At 36.7% G+C, this 22,266-nt stretch overlaps 1 protein-coding gene across 5 annotated transcripts in view; it reads left to right on the forward strand.

Moving 5' to 3' along the window:
• PCDH9 (protocadherin 9) overlaps nucleotides 1-22,266 on the forward strand; it is a 694,514-nt gene that overhangs the window by 161,056 nt on the left and 511,192 nt on the right. Inside the window, exon 3 of one of the 5 annotated variants that reach the window (XM_040540711.1) lies at nucleotides 21,208-21,628. The exons of the other annotated variants lie outside the window; for them this stretch is intronic. Within the exon in view, the coding sequence (XP_040396645.1) occupies nucleotides 21,208-21,228 (21 nt within the window). The 3' untranslated portion in view covers nucleotides 21,229-21,628. Of the gene's footprint in view, nucleotides 1-21,207; nucleotides 21,629-22,266 lie in introns of those variants that run through there. 5 annotated transcript variants of the gene reach the window in all.

Consider the following 22,266-nt stretch of genomic DNA (forward strand, 5'->3'; position numbering starts at 1 on the left):
ATACAGAATTAATCCCTTTGCCTTACAGGTTTGTTGTCCCTGAGAGTTTTTAAAAACCTTTTCCACCATCTTACCATATAGTTACTTTCATTCAAAAATTTATTTTTCCCTAAGGGATTTTCTAGAAGATGCTTACCGATCTAAAACATAGTAAACAATTTGAATTATTTGGATTTAGCGATTCAGGTGGAGGTGTGCAGTGGCAGATCTGATAAGACTGTGATTCATGAACAGCAGGCAGTAATTCAGAAACCAAATTCTGGTCCTTTGAGCTTGCAACATACTATTACTTAGAGAAGAATAAAATAGAAGTCTCTCCATGAAGGCAATGGAACAACGTCTGAGCATGAAGCCACTGGGTCCCAGGCACCATACTACAAAAGCATGCTGCAAGTAAATGCCTGCTGAAATAGCTGAGGATTTTTATTTATTTATTTATTTACTTACTTACTTACTTAATTTATTTATTTCCATGACCATAAAAGCTTTGGCACTTGCCTTTCAAAGTCTAGCATGTTTGAGTTTCATGGAGAGCTCAGGACTGCTTCACAAGGGGTGGTCTCTACAGATGCCTGGGCCTGAATACACAGGATAATCTGGAAATCAGCCTCTCTAGCATGTAGTTCAGTATGTGTTAAGCCCCAATTTTAATTTACAGTCCATAATATAGTTTTCTGGCAGGGATTCATAAATCTCCATTTCATCTCTACAACTGCTGCATGATAATGGAGCTTTCTCTGGTGCTGCCTGTATCTCCACTAAGCCTGCCTCTTAGGACATGTAGAATTCAGCAGTAGGAATATCACCCGATGCCAGTCCTCACAGATGCATAGTGTTATTGAAAATGTGCTGGTGCCTCACATTGTTATGCAGGTCCATGGTCATTAAAATTTTATCATATAAACCCTTCCGTCTGCACCAAAGAGGAATTGAGAGCCTTGGCAGAGGATGATCACATATTTTATCAGAATCTTCTGAAAGGGAAAAAACAGCAGGTTCAGAGTAAGAGGGAGCCAGAATAAAATTCCCTTTAATTTAAATATAATATAACGTCAAAACCCCTGAAATTGACATTTATCTACTGTAGTTCATTTTAACTTTTTCCCCAGAGTGGCTCAGTGTCCCATGGTTGCACAATAGTTCAAACCAGTTGCACATGATATAATTTTCATATGTTTCTCCTGCAAGGCAGCTATTAATCAAAGTATGCCACAGACAGCTGAAGTGGAAGGCAGCAAGCTATGGATTATAACATTGATTTATCAGGGGTCAGTTTGTCAGATTAGTAGGTTTAGAGACTAGGCCATTTGTGGTGTTTCCTAGCACAGATGCAGATAAAAACAGGCAGAGAGCTAATTAAGCAGAGTATTCCACACATAAGACAATTAGGAAGTTTCAAATAGGAAAACAACAACAACAACAACAACAACAACAACAAAAACACTCCTAGCCATTATTGGCCAAACTCTTTCAATTTGTTTTTAGCAAAGGATCAAATGAAAGAGTTTGGCCTGCTTGTGTTTTTACTGAGATCATAGAATCATAGAATATCCCGAGTTGGAAGGGACCCATAAGGATCATCAAGTCCAACTCCTGGCACCGCACAGGTCTGCCCAAAAGTTTAGACCATGTGACTAAGTGCACTGTCCAATCGCTTCTTAAATTCAGACAGGCTTGGTGCAGTGACTACTTCACTGGGGAGCCTGTTCCAGTGTGCGACCACCCTCTCGGTGAAGAACCTCTTCCTGATGTCCAGCCTAAACTTCCCCTGCCTCAGCTTCACACCATTCCCGCGGGTCCTGTCACTGGTGATAACAGAGAATAGGTCACCTGCCTCTCCACTCCCCTTCGCGAGGAAGTTGTAGACTGCGATGAGGTCCCCCCTCAGCCTCCTCTTCTCCAGGCTGAACAGGCCCAGTGACCTCAGCCGCTCCTCATACGTCTTCCCCTCTAGGCCCTTCACCATCTTCGTTGCCCTCCTCTGGACACTCTCCAACAGTTTAATGTCCTTTTCGTACTGTCGTGCCCAGAACTGCACACAGTACTCGAGGTGAGGCCGCACCAGCGCAGAGTAGAGCGGGACAATCACTTTCCTCGACCGACTAGCAATGCCGTGCTTGATGCACCCCAGGATACGGTTGGCCCTCCTGGCTGCCAGGGCACACTGCTGGCTCATATTCAACTTGCTGTCAACCACAACCCCCAGATCCCTCTCTGCGGGGCTGCTCTCCAGCGTCTCGTTGCCCAGTCTGTACATATAGCCAGGGTTGCCCCGTCCCAGGTGCAGGACCCGGCACTTGCTTTTGTTAAACTTCATGTGGTTGGCGATCGCCCAGCTCTCCAATCTGTCCAGATTTCTCTGCAAGGCCTTTCCACCCTCATCCGAGTCCGCAACTCCTCCAAGTTTGGTGTCGTCGGCAAATTTGCTCAGAACACCTTCTAGTCCTACATCCAAATCATTTATAAAAACATTGAAGAGGACTGGCCCTAAAATGGAGCCTTGAGGGACCCCACTAGTGACCATCCGCCAGCCTGATGTGGCCCCATTTACCACAACCCTTTGAGCCCTGCCCGTCAGCCAATTGCTCACCCATCATATGATTTTTTGTTTAGCTGTATGCTGTACATTTTGTCCAGTAGGATCCTATGGGAAACCATGTCAAAAGCTTTGCTGAAGTCCAGAAAGATCACATCAGCTGGCTTCCCTTGATCGACTAGATGGGTGATCTTATCATAAAAGGAAATCAAATTTGTTAGCCAGGACCTACCCCTCATGAACCCATGTTGGCTGGGACCAATGACTGCATTGTCCCCCAGGTGCGCTTCAATAACTTCAAGGATCATCCTCTCCATAATTTTACCAGGCACTGACGTGAGACTGACAGGCCTGTAATTGCTAGGGTCTTCTTTCTTACCCTTCTTGAAAATTGACACATTTGCCAGCTTCCAGTCCACTGGGACCTCACCGGATTCCCAAGATCGTTGAAAAGTAATTGAGAGAGGTCTCACGATGACATCAGCCAGCTCTTTAAGCACCTCTGAGATTCTTTTTTATTCTTAATAACTTGGTTGTGTATGTAGGCTTTCCTTTCCAGTTCCAATTAAAAAGAAATTAGAACATTATACAATTAATTACTTGTTAAATATCTAAGAAATGTTTAGGAAATGCTTATTCTGGAATGACTAGAAAATACATTAAAAAGGTGCATTTGAGCTGAATTTTCCATGGTGATAACCCTTTCTCTGTGCGTCACTACCTGACTGCATATCTCAAGATAACTACCAGGTGATCTTGGAGGTCTTTTCCAACCTTAATGATTCCATGATTCTATGACATACGGAAATTATACCTATCTCCCACTGAAGACAAAGAGAGTTTCAGATTTGCATCACCTCTTATACCAGGGTCTAGTTCTCAAAAAATGAGTACTCGAACTATAATACTTCAAATCCATAGCCCATTTGCAAACTTCAGGCTCACACTAGTGGAAAGTGTTAAGGTCCATAGACAAGAGTTTCTGACCTATATTCAGATAAATAAAACATCCTTGTTTGTTAAGTGAATAAATATGAAGATAAAAGCAGATCTATTGCAAGTAAAAGGTATTTCCATTCTCATATTTCATGCATACACGAACTATTTCAGTTTAGGTGGACTTCAATGATTAATGAATTCAGGAAAGGCAAACCCCAGTTTTCCTGTGGGCAGAAGTAGAAGACTGGCATCTAACTGTTCTTGTAACTGTTCTTGCTTTAAAAGCTAAAAAGGGTACCTTTTTCTGTAAAGAATTCGAACTAATGCCAAACACTTCAGAGGTACTTAAAAGAAGCACAAGTGTTTTCACTATTTAATGAAATGAAAGAGCAAAACAATATTGTGTTTTCTTATTGATGAATAATGTTTATCCCTGGATTTAACAACAGTGTGTTGCTCATGAATGTTTCTTCAGGATTTCTTCTTACTCTTTAATGTGACAATGGATTTAGATCAGACGGTTACCTAAATGGTTCTTATCTTTATATGTGTGTATATTGTCACAGTGATTTTATTTCATTTAGGAGTTAAAAGTGCTTCATTTTTTTCAGCTATTGGCCTCTTTTTATTTATTTATATTTTTTTTATAGATGAGTGCATCTTTGTTCATTTCAGTGTCAGGCTAGCTTTGTCTAAATAAAAATATTTTGTTATGTTAGCTTGCCCCACATTTTTTTAATAACTTAAGCAACAGTTTTACTCAAGAAGGGTCAGGCATTATACTGAGAAAATCTCGTGAAACTACAGACAAAGATACACTGATGTTCAGAAAACTATGTGTTGTTTCAGAACAACTTTCTATTCTCAGCTGCATACTTTTTTTTTTTTTTTTTAAATTTCCTGCTTTTTTAGAAGTGAGCTATTCTGCATGAGCAAGAGATAACTTGCACTAGAATGGCAAAACGATTGTGCAGAAAGGAGGAATCGCCCCTTCCAGTGTTGCAATCCCCATACCTTCATCTTTTCCACCATTGTCTTCTACAACACAGTCTACAACACAGGCCCCCCTGTGAAAGAAAGGTGGAGCAGTGAGTTTGAAAAGCTTTGGATGCCATTCTTGGAGACACATTGCAAGTCTTGCAATTGTTTATTGCAACGAGTTCAAACACATTAGAAAGAAATGAACAAGAGATTTTGCATGGGGGATTTCTGTTTGCTTTTTGTCTTTTATTATCCTCTGGATGATCTAGCTTTTTATAGGGATAATAATCATCTAGGTGAATAATATGAGTCACTTACTGAAAAATAACAGGTTTCTCTTATCTGTTAAAAAAAAAAATCTGCTATGATTTCTGAATATGAAGAAACTACCAAAAATTCTACCATATGTCTACTTTCTATAAAAATCAGCTAGATAACGATACTTCTGATCTCTGATTAGTATTTGTTGACAGGGTTGCTATCAGGTACTTTATATCTAAAATTTGAAAATATTTTGGCACTGTCATTCTCCAGATATTTAGAACATTGCTTTTCTTGCTTGTGCTTGTGGGAATGTTTTATGTACTTGCAGCTAAAGTCTGCATCCTTAGCCTTTTTAGAATGCATATAATCTTTTGAAATCAGTAAATTGATGAAATCCATTTGGACTTGTTTTTGTGGATCTAGCAAAAGGGAACTCTGTGATCTCAGTACTCTTGCTTTGCTTAATATCACTTTAGTCCTAAGCCTTCATAAAGATTTTCAAAGAATTTACTAGAAAAATCATCAATTATCAGTATTAACTTAGTGACCTGTTTTTAATTTGTTCCATTTTCAAAACAAATAAAATCTATTTCAGTGCAATATTTGGTAAAATCAAGTCAACACAAACATCAATTAGTAAAAATCTTGAGTCAGTCTGATGCAGATGGCAGGTATAATTTTGGCTTCATACAATAAAAGTTTCACTAAAGTTAAGTAGATGAGAACATGGCTGTACATTCTAGGAAACTTGACAGCCTTCACTAGGGGCATTTGTACCAGCTATAATCATCATCATTATTATTATGTCTTGCATTCCCTTAGCTGTGGTAACATGATGAGTAAGAGCAGTCTCATAATGTATATTGATCACCCAAGTATTAATCTACTCAGACAATATTTACCACTTGCTTAGCACTTTTCATTTCTTTAAACATGAATGCACTTTTAAAAGGCTGAGAGGGTTTGTATTTTTCCATTTTACTTACGAAGGAAGCAGAAAGTGACTAAGCGACTTTCCCGAGTCACGACCTCAAAAGGGCAAGTGAAGTGACCTAGGCCCTCATGGTCCCAGAGCTGGAAGGGAAGGCAAACTTTTTCTTAAATGTGGCTTTTCTTTTTCTTAAATTTCTTTTTTTCTTAAATTTCTTTTTCTTAAATGTGGCTGTCTGCTGTTTCTGTAAAAGCACATTTTTTGTGTAAAAGCCTCTCTAGACATTTATTCTCTGAAAATAATAACTTCATCCATGCTTGCGCTATCTCACAGCTTTTTTTGCCTCTACCCTTCTCCATGCCATTTCTAGACTTGAAAAATGCATTTATGTGAATCAAGCGCTAAGTATTTCTAGGGCAGACTATGAGGTTTTCTTATTCATCCTCCTGATCGTGGCATACAGTCAGTCTTAGGAAAAGGTGCTTGTAGGGAAGTCTAGTTCAGCACTTCAGTTTTACCAGAAGTAGTACTTCATTTTTATCTCTTTCTGCCAGTATTCCAGCAGGAGTTTTCTGGGGGACTGGGACAATGTTTTGCTGCAGATAAGATAATATAGCGCGCGCACACACTGATACCTAAAAAGTGTGCTTTCTAGCATACTATGTTGATAGCACAGCAAGTAAACAACAATAACTACCTCTCTGGCATACACATCCACAGCTATCTCTGAGGGACACTGCCATCTGAGACCTTTTCTTCCATACTGTGCTGCATAGCTGGGCATGGGCACTGTGATTTATGGTCCACTGACCACAGTTCCAGCTATCCTCCTTTGAACCGAATTTTTGCTTTTAAAGAAACCAGTCTGTGTTTTGTTCTTTCTTTGAAAAAATCATCTGAGTTTTCCACCAGATTTGTAAAGTCCCAAATCCTTTTGTTTCAATGACAAATACTTCTTCCATTGAGCCCTTTTACATGTCAGGGTGGGACCTTCCCCAGGATGATTTAAAGGCAAAAGACAGAAATGGGCCACTCCATGCTTCCTGTAAACAGTTCAGATGAGAACAATGTGCTAACAGTTCCATGCAGTTTTCAGAGGAGGCTGAATTTGCTGGATTGCTGAGTCACTGACAAGCTGTCGTGTGAAAGAGACAGTAATTTCTTTCAATTAGAAGCTCATGCAGGCAGGAATATCTTTCAAATATCACGGAGATAAAAATGGAAATCCTGCTCCATTTCAGTGACTGATTTCTCTGCTGATGTGGAACAAACAGCAGATAATGGAACTATGCATATTCTTACAAACATCAAACTTCTTCTCTCCTTTTCTTTTCCTTTCTTCCTTTCAATACTTCCTAACTATCTTTTCTAAATTCATTTTACTGTTGGCTGACTGTCACTGGTTACCATAGCAACAACCTTTGGTAACAGCAAGTCTGGGATGCCCGATGCGAGCATCTTCACATTTGAGTCTTGCCAAGGCTAGCTATTAATCCAGGGTTATATATTGGCTCAACACTGTAAGATTGCTCTATTTTTCCCCCCTTTAGCTGACTGCCAATCTGATTTTCCTGAGTTGGTTACTTTTCTTTCCACACTTATCTATTGGGCAATCTGGTGTTAATTTTCACTCTGATCTTTTCATGTTGGTTATTTTGTAGGACTGGTTAGCTTAAATGTCTTTCACAAAATAGGTTAAAACATAATTGATTTAAAGAACCGCTTTTTCAGTTTGTTTGTTTCTTAGTGAAAAAGAAGGATTTGAAGTAATCTTGTTCTTTGGACAACTATTCATAGTTGATCAGAGCAAATTTCACTTGCAAGCTGTTCTGATCTTTGATATGTTTAAATGCTTTGCATGATGTAACAGTGATTACTTTTTTTTTGCTAGGGTAAGGGGTAGACAAATATATATAATGATAAAGTTTTTTGGAGACAGATGGCTAGTATAAAACATCTGTGAATGATGTAGCACCTAATGGCAGCAGTGGAAGAGTGGAACTGTCTTTAAAATTTTGTAAATCCCCATACCTTCTTCATAAAACACCCCCTAATAGCAGCTTGCTGTAAAGCAGAAGTAGCAAAGTGGTTAAGAGTAGTTGGTTGGGAAATGAGAGCTGAAAGAGAAAACTGCAGTGCAGTGATTGGTTTGATTTGCTGAATAAATTGCTATGTTCAGATTCAGTTCGTATCAATAGGCAAAGCAGTGTACACCTGCAGAGCCTGTCACACTTGGTATCCAAAACTCTGACACAGCTAGTCTTAAACAATCTTCACTGTTGTCAATAATTAAAGCCAAAAAGCCCCAAACACTAAACTTACAGTGTTTGCAATCTTATTGCATATATAAGAAAAAAAGAGAGTAATGTTTCTTGGGGATATTTCCTTAAAAAAACCCACAACAACAACAACAAAAAACTTTTAATAAATATATGTAATATTGTACTATTTTGAACAGATTACTTTAAAAGTAGGCAAGAGGTACTGTTCATTCAGTAGATTTTCTCTTTTTTAAATGTGACCAGAAGCTAGGAGCATAGTGTACTGTCTCCTTAATACAGTATAAATTGCATTTTGATAATTTGCAGCTATGATGTAAAATGGATAAATGTGAAGTCTTCTACATTTGCACGAGGCAACTGATGTTTATACTTGTCAGTAATCCTGGTAGCTTTTTGGGATTGAGAATAGCTGTTTTCTAGGGAGTGGTTTATTATTATTTATTTATTCATTTTGTCTCAAATCTCTCTGGGTATGTTTTGCAATAAACATTTGGTTCAGAATCTGAAATCTCCATTGTTTTTTCTGAAATTTGGAAAAATCCCTTCAGGTTTGTTTGGAGGTTTCCATTCATACTGCTGTGATGGGAGTTTCCAGGAGAAATAGGGCTGAACTCTTATAAATGGCCGATGTAAAATAATATTTCTGGAGAAAGGGGAAGGACGTATCTTAAGAGGAGATATAATGGCTCTAAAGTGTAGAAAATTACTTGGACAAATCCTAGTAGATTTTAGGGGAATTCCTCAGGAGTTTATAAAGTTGCAGACCTGACTGAGAGGCCTATCAACTTAACCTTTCTGTTAGGGAGTTCCATTTATTCATTTTACCTCTTCCTGTATATAAGGTGCCCTGACTCTTTGAGTAGCTACACTTATACCTGATTTTAGTCAAAATCTTGTCTTGTAGTTTGTTTTTTTTTTTGTCTTCTTTTTTTTTTTCTCAGTCCAGCACTAAATACAAACTTTGAAGTGTTGCGTATTAACTACAACTGACATTCGTGATCTTGGGGTCAGGCTACTTTTTGAAGAAATGCAGTTGTGGCAAATTTCAAAAAGCATTTTTGGCAGTTGCAACCCAAAAGACCTATGGAAGGTTCTAAAAACTCATTTTCAGCCTTCCTTAACATTAGTTTAACACTTGAATGTTTAATCAAAATGTTTGATATTTAAATGTTAAACATTGCCATTTTTCTCTGGACACTTAAGCCAATATTAAAAGAGAGTGAACATGCACATCTTGTTTAATTATTGTTAATGGTTCCAGGCAAATTCCAAGACTGAAATACCAGCAGTTATTACACATCTAAAGGAAGTGCAGTTCTGTTTACTGTTGGTAACAAATATTTTCACCATGTGAACTCAAAATCTTTTATTTTGAATTGTTGTAGCCTTCTTCAATATGTAATTCTTTTATACCAGAGGGAAGTTTGGTGTCACGATGCTCAGTTTTTGATGATTGTCAGAAAGAAGGTCTCCTTTCTTATACAGATAGGAGTGACAGTCTGTGGTTGGAAGTCTATTATAAATTTGGACTATATGTAATCGAGCATTGTTGTTTAAAGAACATGTTTTGCCCTGCATCTAATGTGAGACCTTCACATCAGAAGTTAAAAGTCTCAATAATACCCAAGATGTTAGAGAAAATTATTCTTTTAAATTTGTACTTTAAAACAAAAAGTACAGCTTTGCATCTATTAAAAACAAACAAACAAACACCAACGAGCCATCCAAAGAAAAAAAAAAAAAAAGAAAGAAAAAAAAAACAACCCAAAATACAGCTTTGTTTCCAGTGGTGGATGAATGTCATTGATGAAATCCAGAAGGCAGTACAAAAATAGGATTTTATTTTGGAAGGCCTTTGACAGCAGTTCTTTGACCATTCCATTAACCTGGGTTAAATTAAGCTCTTTAACCTAGATCTTTAACTTTGTTCACTAGTTAAATTGGTGGGTGTGCTGGCTCACCATACTTCCTTCAGGCTACACAGAAGGAACAATTAAACACTCTTTTATGTGGCCGCTGCTGGAAACATCAGAAGCTGTGCCATAAAGTGCTTGGCTGAATGGCAGAACTTGTACCTACCTACCTGAAGAAATAAAAGGGATTTTTGAAATGGGAGTTCAGAGGCCAGTGGATTTATTGGCTGCAGCAATGAAGGTGGGAGGCTAAAAGTAAGAGCAGTAGTCAAGGCCATTCAGCTGTAAGGATGCCAAGAAAGACCCAAACCTCAAAACAAAAACAAACAAACAAAAAAAAGCTCTTTTTTTCTGAGGTCTGGGGATTTTTTTGCTGATAATGTTTGTTTCTGAGCATGAAAGCTGTATTTTGTTTCCACTTTTCAGACAAAGTCAGGTGTCCTGACATTTACAGTAAGTAAACGGGATTGTGTGAAGGAAATATTTGATGACTCCTTATTTTCTACTAACAGAAACAGCAAGTTCTCCAGTAATGGCAAAACATTCAAGGTAAAATATGTACGACTGCATTAGTTATTGCAGTATATTAAAAACTAGATGGTTTGCTATACTTGTATCATGCTTCAGAAGTATGATCTTTTCTTACACCATTTTTAATACATCGTTTTGTCAGAAATGCCGTAGGTATGCAGCACTTGCCATACCATACATAGAGAGGTTTGCCTGCATTTCTGTCAAATCTGTGTTCATTTATAGCACTCTATAAGGCACTTTAGCCAAAAGGCATTTGGTTCCCTGGTGCCAGTGTGTGCTGCCAGCTTCTGTTGTTTTACTGTATCTGTGTTCACGGTGGATGGGCAACAGCCCATCCCCGTCTTCCTCTACTGTTGGGGAGCTTTGTTCCTTTCAATCATGTTAATGAAGTTGAGGAATTTTTTTCTACACATCTTTATTGACTCTCAGGCTTTTCAGTGGAGGTATAAGGTTCTGAGTTTTGATTTCTTCTTGTTTTTCAAACAAGAAAACAAGAAACATTGACTTACTGAACAAAACAGTTCAGACTTAGATGATGTAAATGATGATTCAGAAGAGGTTTTCAATGAAATGCCAATAAATATGATCACAGGTCATTCCTACTCGGCTATTTCTTGATCAGTTAACAGAACTCTATATGTTTGTTACCCAGTGCCATTATGCAATGTTTGTGATGGAGACAGTTAAACAATAAAAGCCAAATGCCTGAAACAGAATTACTATGCTAGTCATGCAAATATTCCTCTGTGTACAGAGACAGACAGCTTCCTAAGGCTGTGGCTTCTTGATAGGTAGGTAAAGACCTACAAGTTGAGAAGAAATTGAGAGGATGTTCAAGGCTGTTTCTGTTTTTCTTGCTTGTGAGGGAAAGGATAAATAATGAATAACAGCAAAACAAGTCTAGCAGTTAGAGGCGAGCTGCTTTTTCTGCCATGTGACGATTATTTGCTTCATTCATGCCTTGTAAGTCTGCAGGTTGTTGTCAGTGTTTTTCTTAAGTCTTCCAGCACAAAGCCCTGGAGCATACCCACACTATTTGTTCTTGGAAGTATATTGAAATAGTGATTGTGATTCAGGCTGAGGTGAATGGAAGAGGAAGGATTTTCTAATTTGTAGTGACTTTTCATGAACTTGCATTTACTTGTTCTTCACAAAGATTTTGTTTGTTTGTTTGCTTGCTTGTATTTGTTTCCCAGGGTGTTACCCTAGATGTGTTGTTTTTTACTTTAAACCAAGTAAAGCCATGTATTTCATAGGGAATTTTCAAGGAAGAATGCTTGAGGCCAGATTTGCTACTGGCTTTCTGTACACATGTTAGTTATCACAGAGTTATATCGATACAGATCAAAATGGTAGTAGTATTTACATATCCGAAGTGCATAAAAATAGATAAAAAGCAGTAATTTGTTAGGAGTTTGCTCATGAACCCTCTTGAATGATAACAACTGCATCAGTTTTTACAGAGACTTGTGGTGCTTGAGGACATTTTCTTAAGGAGTAAAGCTGTTAAGGACATTGTCCCACATTGTAACATGTGGGACAGACGAGTTGGTGAGCTTTCTGTGTGGATGACTTCCACCTGTGTGAGGGATGCGTTGTGAGGGATGCGTTGTGAGGGATGATATGTTGCTTGCTTTCTCCCATTTTTAAATTTTATTATTTATTTCTTTATTTATTTTCAATCTGGGACATGGATTGGCTGCAGCTGCTGGGCTTCCTTTAAATTCTGGCCACTTAGACTTGCTGCTGTGCAAAACTGTAGTTGTACATTCTTCTTCACAGACATTTTGGGATAGAGTCACCTAGTACATATCCTTGACTTCACTGAGAACTCATTTGCAAGACACAGTCATTTTAGGTACTTGACAGTGATTTGATTGGTTATTATTTTGTTTCAATCAGATCATGTATTGCATGTGGCTGCAAACTGAAAAGACTTCATAAACACCTGTTACAAATTGCATTTTTATTGAGTTAAATTTAGATCTAAAGTATTTTCAACCTTTTTTCTTTGCTATCTGTGATTGTTTTTCTTCTATTTTTTTCTTTTTTTGTGGGTGGGGGATTTTTTTTTAATTTTCTTTGTTGGGATCTTTCTTAATTCCTATTAAATACACAGGTTTTAAATGTAAATTGAGAAATGGAGATGAGCTACTTGTTTATGCACGTTAGGAATCTGAGGTGATGGTCATGATATTTTTTATGTTACATCATTTTAATTTGTATTTTTATTTTAATCTAAGTTTTTAATTAACAGATAACATTATTTGCAACCATACATAACCAATGAGGGCAGTGGGTCCCACTAGTGGCAATTATCTGTAACTCATGCCCAGTTTGCATTCCAATCTGGTATCATCAAGTTTTAGGTTCATTTATATAACAATGACATTCTATTTCAAAATGTATAGGCCAGTAAGATATGCCGTGTTTGAGAATGTAGGGATTTACAGCATTTTATGCTTTAAAAATAAAGAGAGAATCTTTCCAAGTTGCTTTTCAAGCAACTCTTTGCAGAATGAAAGCAAACCAAATGAGCATCAAGAAAAACCTGGAATATTTTTTTTGTGTGTGTGTGTTCATGAGATAGTTTGAAAATGTCAGATAAAGGCTATGTTGTTCTTTTCATTTTAACCAGAAAATTCTCAGCAATATCTATGTAGCAGGAAGATGATATTCATCAATTGTTACATTATATTCACAGTTTCTCTCATTTCCCAAAATGCACAGCTGCTGTGTCATTTTAAGATTTAGAAGTCACCACATTTATGTTTTAACGATCAATGGCAGCTGTTGATCTGAGTCATTAATGAGATTTTGACTTCATCTGTATTTAAACCTTGTATATTCTGCAACAGAGTATGCTTGGAAAATGAGATTTCTCTCATGGTTATAACAAAGAGTTTTACAGGCTTGAGCTGAGAGGATTCGCTCTACCCTGTGGAAGGTTATATAGTACAAACTTTATGTTAAATGAGAAGGGGCAGAAGGAAAACTCTTGCTGAGTTTTCAAATACTACCCTTTGGTCTACGAGCACATAGAAAATGGCCCTAAGGTGAAGGTATCTGCCACTTCTATGTTGAGAGTGAAATAGTAGAAAAGTCTCCTCAAAGTGAAATGTGATTTTGTAGCTCACTCATTTATTAAAATGCTATTTATTACACTTCCTTTGAGGGCAGCAGAGTACCTTGAGAATGACAGATTGAGTGCATACAATGTCACTTGGGGAATGTTTAATATAATGTCATAGATATTTTGGTATAGTAAAACAGTTCTTAAAAATGGCAAATAATGACCTTCCCAAACAATGTTCGAATTGTATTTCTGATGCATAATAAATCCCTCCTCATAGTTAAATATTCTGGTATTTAAAATTTGTTTTATCAGTGGTTTTATGTATCAGTAATACCTTGTTTATAGGTTAGTAGAGAGAACATATATATTTTTTCAAACAACAGAATGAATTTCTAATAGGGTTTCCCTTCTTGCACTCTGCCTTTTATGATGTATGTATTTCATTAACCTTTCTGTGTTTTCACTCAGAGACTTGTTCTGTCTACTTCAGATCCTTGGGAAATTGTACTGGTTAATTTCTCCTTACCAATAGGCTATAATTCCCAATATAAAAATATGACAGAATCATCCAAATTAAGTGTTAGTGAAAACATGAAAAACAAAAACCAAAGAACAAACAAACAAAAAAAAACACAAAACAAACAAAAACATTCTCAACTGCAATAAAGTTTTCTTATAGGAAAACTGCTATAATGTTTTATTTAGTCCTACTGAACAAAGAGTAGATATAGGTGCTTCACTGGGAACTAAGATGGTTCTTAGGAAAGTCTTATCTTTTTCAGATGATTGCTAATTATAGTCTAAACAGGACAGTCACCGTTAGAAAGCCCAAAGTACTACACGTTAGGACATGTGAGAAGTAGCTTGGACGAGCTATGAGAGGATGCTAACATGCAATTCTTTGTGAATATTGAGACCAAACTACTATTTCAAATATCTTAGTTTCCTGAAGACATCTACTAAGTAGGTAATCTTGTCTTAAAAGGAGATCGGGTTAGTCAGGCAGAACCTGCCCTTCATAAACCCATGCTGGCTGCGTCTGGTCACTCAATTGTCCCATATGTGCTGTGTGATGGCACTCAAGATGATCTGCTCCATAACCTTCTCTGGGACCAATGTCAGACTGCCAGGCCTGGAATTCCCTGGATCTTCCTTCCTGCCTGTTTTGTAGATTGGAGTCACATTCACTGCAATCTACACAATCACAAAGAATCACAGTCATAACTACTGCTCTAGAAAAAATGTACTAAAACATTCAAAGACATGACATAATCATTGCTTTGTAAGCGGTTCATTATTCAGAGTTAACTTTGTTGGAATTTGGTTGGCATGGACAGTTCAGGAACAGACACTACTTCTAATTTGGCCAGAGAAACTAAGAAAAATGAAAGATAATATTAAAGTTGAAAAGAACAACATCTTTATCTTTTTCAAAATCTATCCAGTGCTGATTAACATTATTTCTTCATCCCATTTGTTCTATACAAATCTTTTGATTTGGCCAAGTGCCTACTTTCAGTTCTTCAGCATCATCCTCTCCTTTACAGTGGAGAGTTTAGTTTATCCTTTGGCTTTTGACATGCTACATTGCAACTGTAGCCTGTGTTAGCCCTAAATCTTGTCATTTGGCATTGCAGAATTAAATAATTAGTTAAAATTTCATACAAATAACTATGAATGTAGCAGTCTAATTCCCTTGAAGAGTTTATGGCTATTAGAAAGTGAGTCCCAGTCCTTTATGAGCTTGGGTATAGGACAGAATGTCCATAACCCCTACGTGCCTGGCATCATCATCTAGATGTTGAAAAACTCAGACTGTAACGTGCCTAGGACTTTCCCCATCTATTCTCCTTTATCACGTGTCAGGAATTGCAGTGGAAAGTAACAGAAAGCCCTTGTGATAATGTTGTCCACTAGCACCCTCATCTTATGAGATAACTGGCTGCTTTCTACTTAAAGACCTTTTGGAAGAAATGAGTAAGCTACAAATACTGTTCTTATGTTTGAATGCTGACTGTTTTGGAGATTAGGAGAAGGGAAATGAAGAACAGTTCAAGAGAGAGCTCTGGTTACCATGAACTGAAAACTCAATATCATAAACTAAGTGAAAGATTGATCTCAAATGTCTATCTTAGCAGTAGTTCAACAGAAAAAGTCTTATTACTCCAGAGATTGCTTTGCTTTTCATCATCTATCTTACTATCAATGATAATTAAAGGCAAATTCAAATCCTGTAAAAAGTACTGTATGTGGTAACTGTTTGCTGAATATCTCTTTAATGCCCTTTATAAACTTAGGGCTTAGAAAATTGACCTTCCTGGTTGAAATAACTACTGGCTAAGAGCAAAATCATGATTTCAGGCCTTATCCTACAGACACCTTACACATGTAAGTAGTGAATATCATGGGATTAATTATATGAATAGTAGCTGCACATCTTGGCCCTTGGACAATTCAGAGTCTTGAGTAGAGGCTGAGGCTGATTCTAAGATGTGAGTAGCTTTGTTGAAGCTTTGTTGAAGCCATTGCAAATCCTGTCTGATATTACCTGTGTTTTAATATTGGACAATTTTAAAGTTCATTCCATATCAGACAGCATATCTGAACAAAGATATATTTTATGAAGTAATACGCAGAATTAGGCTTATGCTGAGACAGTAGTAGAAGCAGATTGTCTTCCAATCACGCTATTCCTGATGAAATGTCAAAGAAAAAGGAGCTTTTCATCTTTAGGAAAACCCATTCAGAACCATTAAGTATAGCTCAGTCTCTTGTACTGATGGGGAAAAAAAATCGTTTTTGGATTGAGGATAAAACATAGTATATGCCAAATCCCAAATAATGTATAGGGAAAGCTATGAGCAAATGAAAGAGTTCTGCATGGAATTGAATATGATTCTGTATATTATATAAAGTTGTAATAAACATAGAGCATAAAATTCAGTAGGCCTTTGTTTCAATACACTCAAGATCATCTCAAAGTTTCACCCTTGCCACTAAAGCCCAACTTGTAATTGGGTAAACAATGTTTTTAGATTTGGAATGTTCACTTTGAAGAAGTGCTGGGTGCTATCTTACCTGCACATTCACTCTTTTATCATTTAAAATATGCATTAATTCGCTTTTCTGTTTTCAGAAGACATTTTGCCATAATGGGAACAAATGTAATATACTTCTCGTTGGTACTTCTTCCAAAAACTAGTTTTCAGTATACAGTGACACCAAACAAAAGCAAGCCTTTTCTTATGCTGATGTCTATCCATCCATAGGTCTTTCCATGCACGTTTCTACTTAATCTAATTGGATCTAAACTTCTAACATGAAAATATTATTTTCATGGTAAGGGAACATATTTATTTGTTCACAACACATATCCAATACAAAGTATAGGAAAAAAACAAACAAACAAACAAAAACCCCACCATACTATGTTATTTAGATTTAATATGCAAAACAAGATGAGAGCATATATGTGTAACATGGATGAGGTAATATTACTGTGGGAAACCTAATTTTGCATGACCATAATGAAATATTTTATCATTTATTTTAATAGTTAGCTGACATCTGTGCTTCTTTGCTAAGAAAGGGAAAGTAAAGTAGTTGAAATAGTTTTTACTAATTGTATAGATTTTTCATATGAAAATAATATTTGACTTTATACCATACTTTTTAACTGATGACAACATTTAGAACACAGGACTTGACTTGAAATATAGGCTGGAGGACCTGAAGAGGTAGGATAGGGTACTTACATAGTTGAAAAAAAAAAAAAGTTGCAAAATAGTGATCATTAGCTAAATCTGCTCTCCTGATATCTTGCTACCTTTTCACTATATGAAATACAAAGATAGAAGCTAACTTAAAAATTACAGCTGTTAATACTGTATTTAGTCAGCATTAGAATCTATTTTTTCTATTTGTGCAGCATTTAATGAGAAAAAATGCAATTCACTCTTTTCCCAGTAGGTGGCTTTCAAATGAAGGGTATTTCATTTTTTTTTCATGGTTGTGGAATTGTTATCAATGAGAATTAAGTCTTAACAAAAATTTAAAAGGTAAAGAACAATACACATACCAATTATCTTGAGCTCATGTTTGTAATTATTCATAGGCTGGAATTCAAAGGCTTGTATTCTTACAATACCAGCAGTATTCATACTTTTTATTATACCACATAATATAGGATCCATTTTTTCTAGCCTTTTAACATTAAATTCCTTGTTGTTGCTAATTAGGTCTTTCTCTTCTGCAATTGACTGTTGCGCAACAGTAGCATATTTACACCAGAGTGTTTTAAGTGCATGTCCTATGTACTAAATTCAGCCTAAAAAGTCTTGCAGACTACCTGTAAATTTACAGACATATCTAAACCATATGATGAGTGCAGCATGGAAATTTCAAAAAACAGCACTGACACAAGTCATTAATCCACGTGGTTCTTTGCAGCATTGTGTAGGATGTACCAGCTCAAGCCAGGAAGGGTAGAACATAAACTTTTTATGCTATTGTAATATTTTTCCTGGCTAAAGAAGAAAATAATTAGGGCCATGCCTGATTGGTGACACATGCACCTGGAAGCACAGAAAAATAAACAGCACCAAAGCAAAAACAATCAATGGGGCAGGAGAGGAGACAAGGTACACCACATCTTTCCTTGCTAGTTACACCTTAGCCTATTTGGGTCTGCCATCTTCTCTCAAACGTAATCCCAAGGTCAGTTATCTCAGGGTCTCTATGCAGTGGCCACCTCCTGAGCACTGTCCAAAACCAAATTTTCTCCAGGGCAGTTACAGCCGTCCAGCATTTTGTTTACCCAGCTAGCCCTACAAACTCAGCTGCTTGACACTCACCCGCTCCCAGTATTTTCACTTACTTTATAGCTACCCCCACCCCTGAGAATTTAGCAGGTTTTGTGCTGGGTAGGTGTCAAATGAAAGCAATAGGACCAGTAAATAGAACCTGTATAAAGGTACCTGTATGGTTTATCTCCCTGCTATCTAGTTAATAGCTTCTGTTGAATGAGGCCTGTGACTAGATTCAGTTGAATCTGAATCTTAGAAAATTGTAGGTGGTTTTAATGCTATATAATTAAATTGGCTTTTAGTATAATACTGCTAATAATAAATAGACTACTACCGTTTCCCTCCAAAACCTTTATACTTATAATACCTAAAGGCTTTTTCTTCCCTTTCCCTTTGAGAATGTAGTGAAATTAATAACAGTGGAAGGAAGAATTATTTGAGAATACTGGTCAAAATCAACAATCTTGATTCCACCAAATATATTTTACGCTCTCTTTTTGATTCACTTTTTCAGTTAACATACCTAATTTGGGGAAAAGCTCTTCTATGCTTGTGTCTACCATCATTTACTTGCACGGAAAATCTTCATATAGGAAAGAACTAGGGAAAGGAAAGCCAATGAATGAGAAAATAAATGGTTTAAGAACAAAAGGTGGGAGAATAATACCTTAATCTCTCCAAGCAGCAAGAGAGTTAGAAAGAAGAAAAAAATGTGGTAAGGAAACTGTGGAAAATTGGAGGCTTATGAAGAAAAGTGTCTCTTGTTTGGAGATATTGCATATGTCTTCCAGCTGCAGGATGTGAAACAAGATGTCAATAGCATAACTGGAAGTTAAGGTAGGGCTTTAAGACAATTGGGACACATTGAATGAATTGCATAGCTGCCACAGTGAAAATTTATTTGGTTCTGCATCTAGAAATTTCACAGTTGCTCCAAATACATGCGCAGTGGTATATTGCTTATGGCAATGATTATGCTAATTGACAATAGATGATGCACTAATCCAGTCAGCTAACTGGAACGGAGTAGAGTGAATTACAACAAAGAATAAGACCATTATTCTGTGAAAGGGAAGACCAAAGTTCTACTAGTATGATTTCAGTAATAGTGAGTGGATCAGAGTAGTGATTCATTTTTACAGTCTCTCTTCAAGACTGCCCAGATGTCTCAAGACAAAATGCAAACAAAACAAAGCAAAGAACAAAATAATCAAATAGCTGGGGATGGAAAAATCCATTTCTAGGGATCTTTTCTCCAAATTTTTTTAGAAATATTTTTTAAATCATGAAACATGGCACATAACCTCTTTTTCAAAACTTTTTAATGTTTAGTCTGTGTAAGATTCCCAAGAATATCAAGAGTTGTAAGTGCCAAGTCCTTCTTTGAATCTTGGTAAAGTCTTGACATCAGTGACATCCTGTGGCATTGAGTTCCATAATCTAATTATGTGCTGCATTAAAAAGTATGTCCTTTTATCAGATTTGAAGCTGCTGCTTTTTGCTTTCACTTAGTGTCCTTTTGTTCTTGAATTATGAGATGCAGGACTACAGAAGCTCCTGATCTATTTTCTCTTTGCCACTTACCATTTTTATACTTCCATCATATCCCTTCTTATTCATCTTTTTTTTTTTCCTAAGGTTAACAATTCCATTTTTTTCCAGTCTTTTCATATGAAGGCTTCTCTATATGCCTAATTATCGCAATCATTCTTCTCTGAATACCTTCTAATTCAGTAATATCCTTTTTGTGATGGGGTGACCAGTACATCACACTATTCCAGAGAAGGGAAAATTATTGATTCATATAATGACATTATATTTTCTTTCTTATTCCTCAGCTCATTTCTTATGCATCTTAACATTTTACTTGCTTTTTTGACTGCAGCTGCGCATCGAACAGGTCTTTTCATTGAGCTGTCTGTAGTGGGGCCCAGGTGTTTTTCCTAAGTTGGCGCTATTAATTGAGATGTCTGGTAAAGTGAATGATTCGTTACAGTTTTTCTCACCAATATGCTTTACTTTGCATTTAAATAAATGATTTTCACCTCTTTTACGACTGCCCATCTACCTAGCTTGGTCAGTTACCTCTGAAGTTTTCTGTCATCTTCATACTTGGTTAACAGTCCTTTTTTTGTGCAATCTGCAAATTTTGCTACATTGCTGCTCACTCATTTTTTTCATGTTAATTAATATATTTTGAATACCTGGTTCTTGTATGGCACCTTGAAGCACCCCACTGTTAACTTTTTGCTGTAATGTAAAATGTCTATATATATATTTTTTTTTTTTTCCAAAAACATCTTTGAGAGAAGTTTTGCTTCATTTTGCATCCTATCCCAGAATGACTTAATCTCTGACTGAGATGGTGAGGGAGTTAGTCTCTTGAGAGGAACCTTGTTCTTGCCACATTTATTTAGTGAATCTAACACGGTTAAGGACTGGTTACCTTCACAATTAAATCTAAATGTTCATGAGATAGCTATGCTCTTTGTGACCACAAGTATGGAAATTAAAGACAGAGGATGGAAAAGCAGTTAATTCGTTCAGTATGTTAGGCAGACGCATGCAAAATTAAGATGGGAGCAAGCTGCAAGTAATAGTTCTTAACCCTGTCTTGGTGATAATCCTAGCTAGCAGGAACATAATCAGTCTAAATAGGCAGGGAGCCTGTAGAGTATAGAGCCTACTTCTTATGCCTATGTGTGAAGAAAACTTCATGTGAAAATAAATAAATAAATAAAAAGAAAACTAGTGGTAAAGTTTTAGGTAAACTGTTACTTTTCCAGTCTTTCTTCCAGAATCTGATATGAACCAAGATATCTTAAGATTTCTAATCCCCCAAATTCTTGTGGAAAAAGGGGAAGGCAAAGCTATTTTGATGCTTTATATGTCATATCATCCCCTAGGTCTGCTTATTTCCTGGTATCTCTTTCTCTTTCTCTCAAGTGTTCCCCATCCTCTCCCTGAGAGAGTCAATGTCTGCTTCATCAACCCTGACTGCCTACAGTGTGCAACAAGCTCCACCACCTTTCTTCACAAAGAAGATTACTTGCACAGAAGGCTTCTCAAACTGCTTGGGACACCTTGCACAGATTCATGCCTCTGCCTTGAATTCAGAAGGGACACTTAAAGAAATCCTGAACATTTTGTTGGAAATGTGATCAGTCACCTGCAACTTAGACCCTACCTGTTTGGTAAAGGGAATAACGACAACTAGAACTTCTGGTATTTCCAAAGATTTGTCTGAAGGAAATGCAGTATTTTCCATACAGTAACCCATCCAACCCAAAAACAATTTTGGGTGGAATGGAAGTTGACAACAGGTATCAAATCTCTTTTTTTCTGAACAAGCTTATTAAAATGCTAGCAACATCTCTACAGCTAGAACTGGAGTCTAATAAGATTTTAAGGTAGAATATGGAATGCAATCTTGGCTATCTAAGGACCAATTATGCATACATATATATATACCTGCACACGTGTGTGCAGGTATATATATATTCATTTTTTCTGAGCAAGTTATTTTGATATAGTCAAATATAGGATGCTGACTTATAAGAATGTAACAGTAAAACCACTTTGACCTTTATTTTTCTGCATAGCAACACACACACACAAATCAGTATAATATAGCACAATCAAAAATGTAAGCAGAGCTTCTTATTTGAAGGAGGAATAGAAAGAAGACTTGGTGCACTTCACTTTTGTTTTTTTTTTGAAATACCACAGTGTTTGTGCAGCATAAGAAACTGACAGAACATATATTGTACAGTCATATCTATTAATGAACATAATATAACATTAATGATGCCTTTGCATCAAATATAAGAAAAGAAACTGTACCACGTGCCATTTAGTTAATATAGGGGGAAAAAAAAAAAAAAAGTGTACCAAACACATGAGCTCACTTCAGTGAACAAATAAAAGCCGAATGCTTTTCACAATATATTTGCAAAGCAGTAACCTAAGAAAAAGTTATATAAGTCTTTACAATTTGCCAGCCAA

This window comes from Cygnus olor, chromosome 1 (genome assembly GCF_009769625.2).
Source record: "Cygnus olor isolate bCygOlo1 chromosome 1, bCygOlo1.pri.v2, whole genome shotgun sequence".
Classification (NCBI taxonomy): Eukaryota; Metazoa; Chordata; class Aves; order Anseriformes; family Anatidae; genus Cygnus; species Cygnus olor.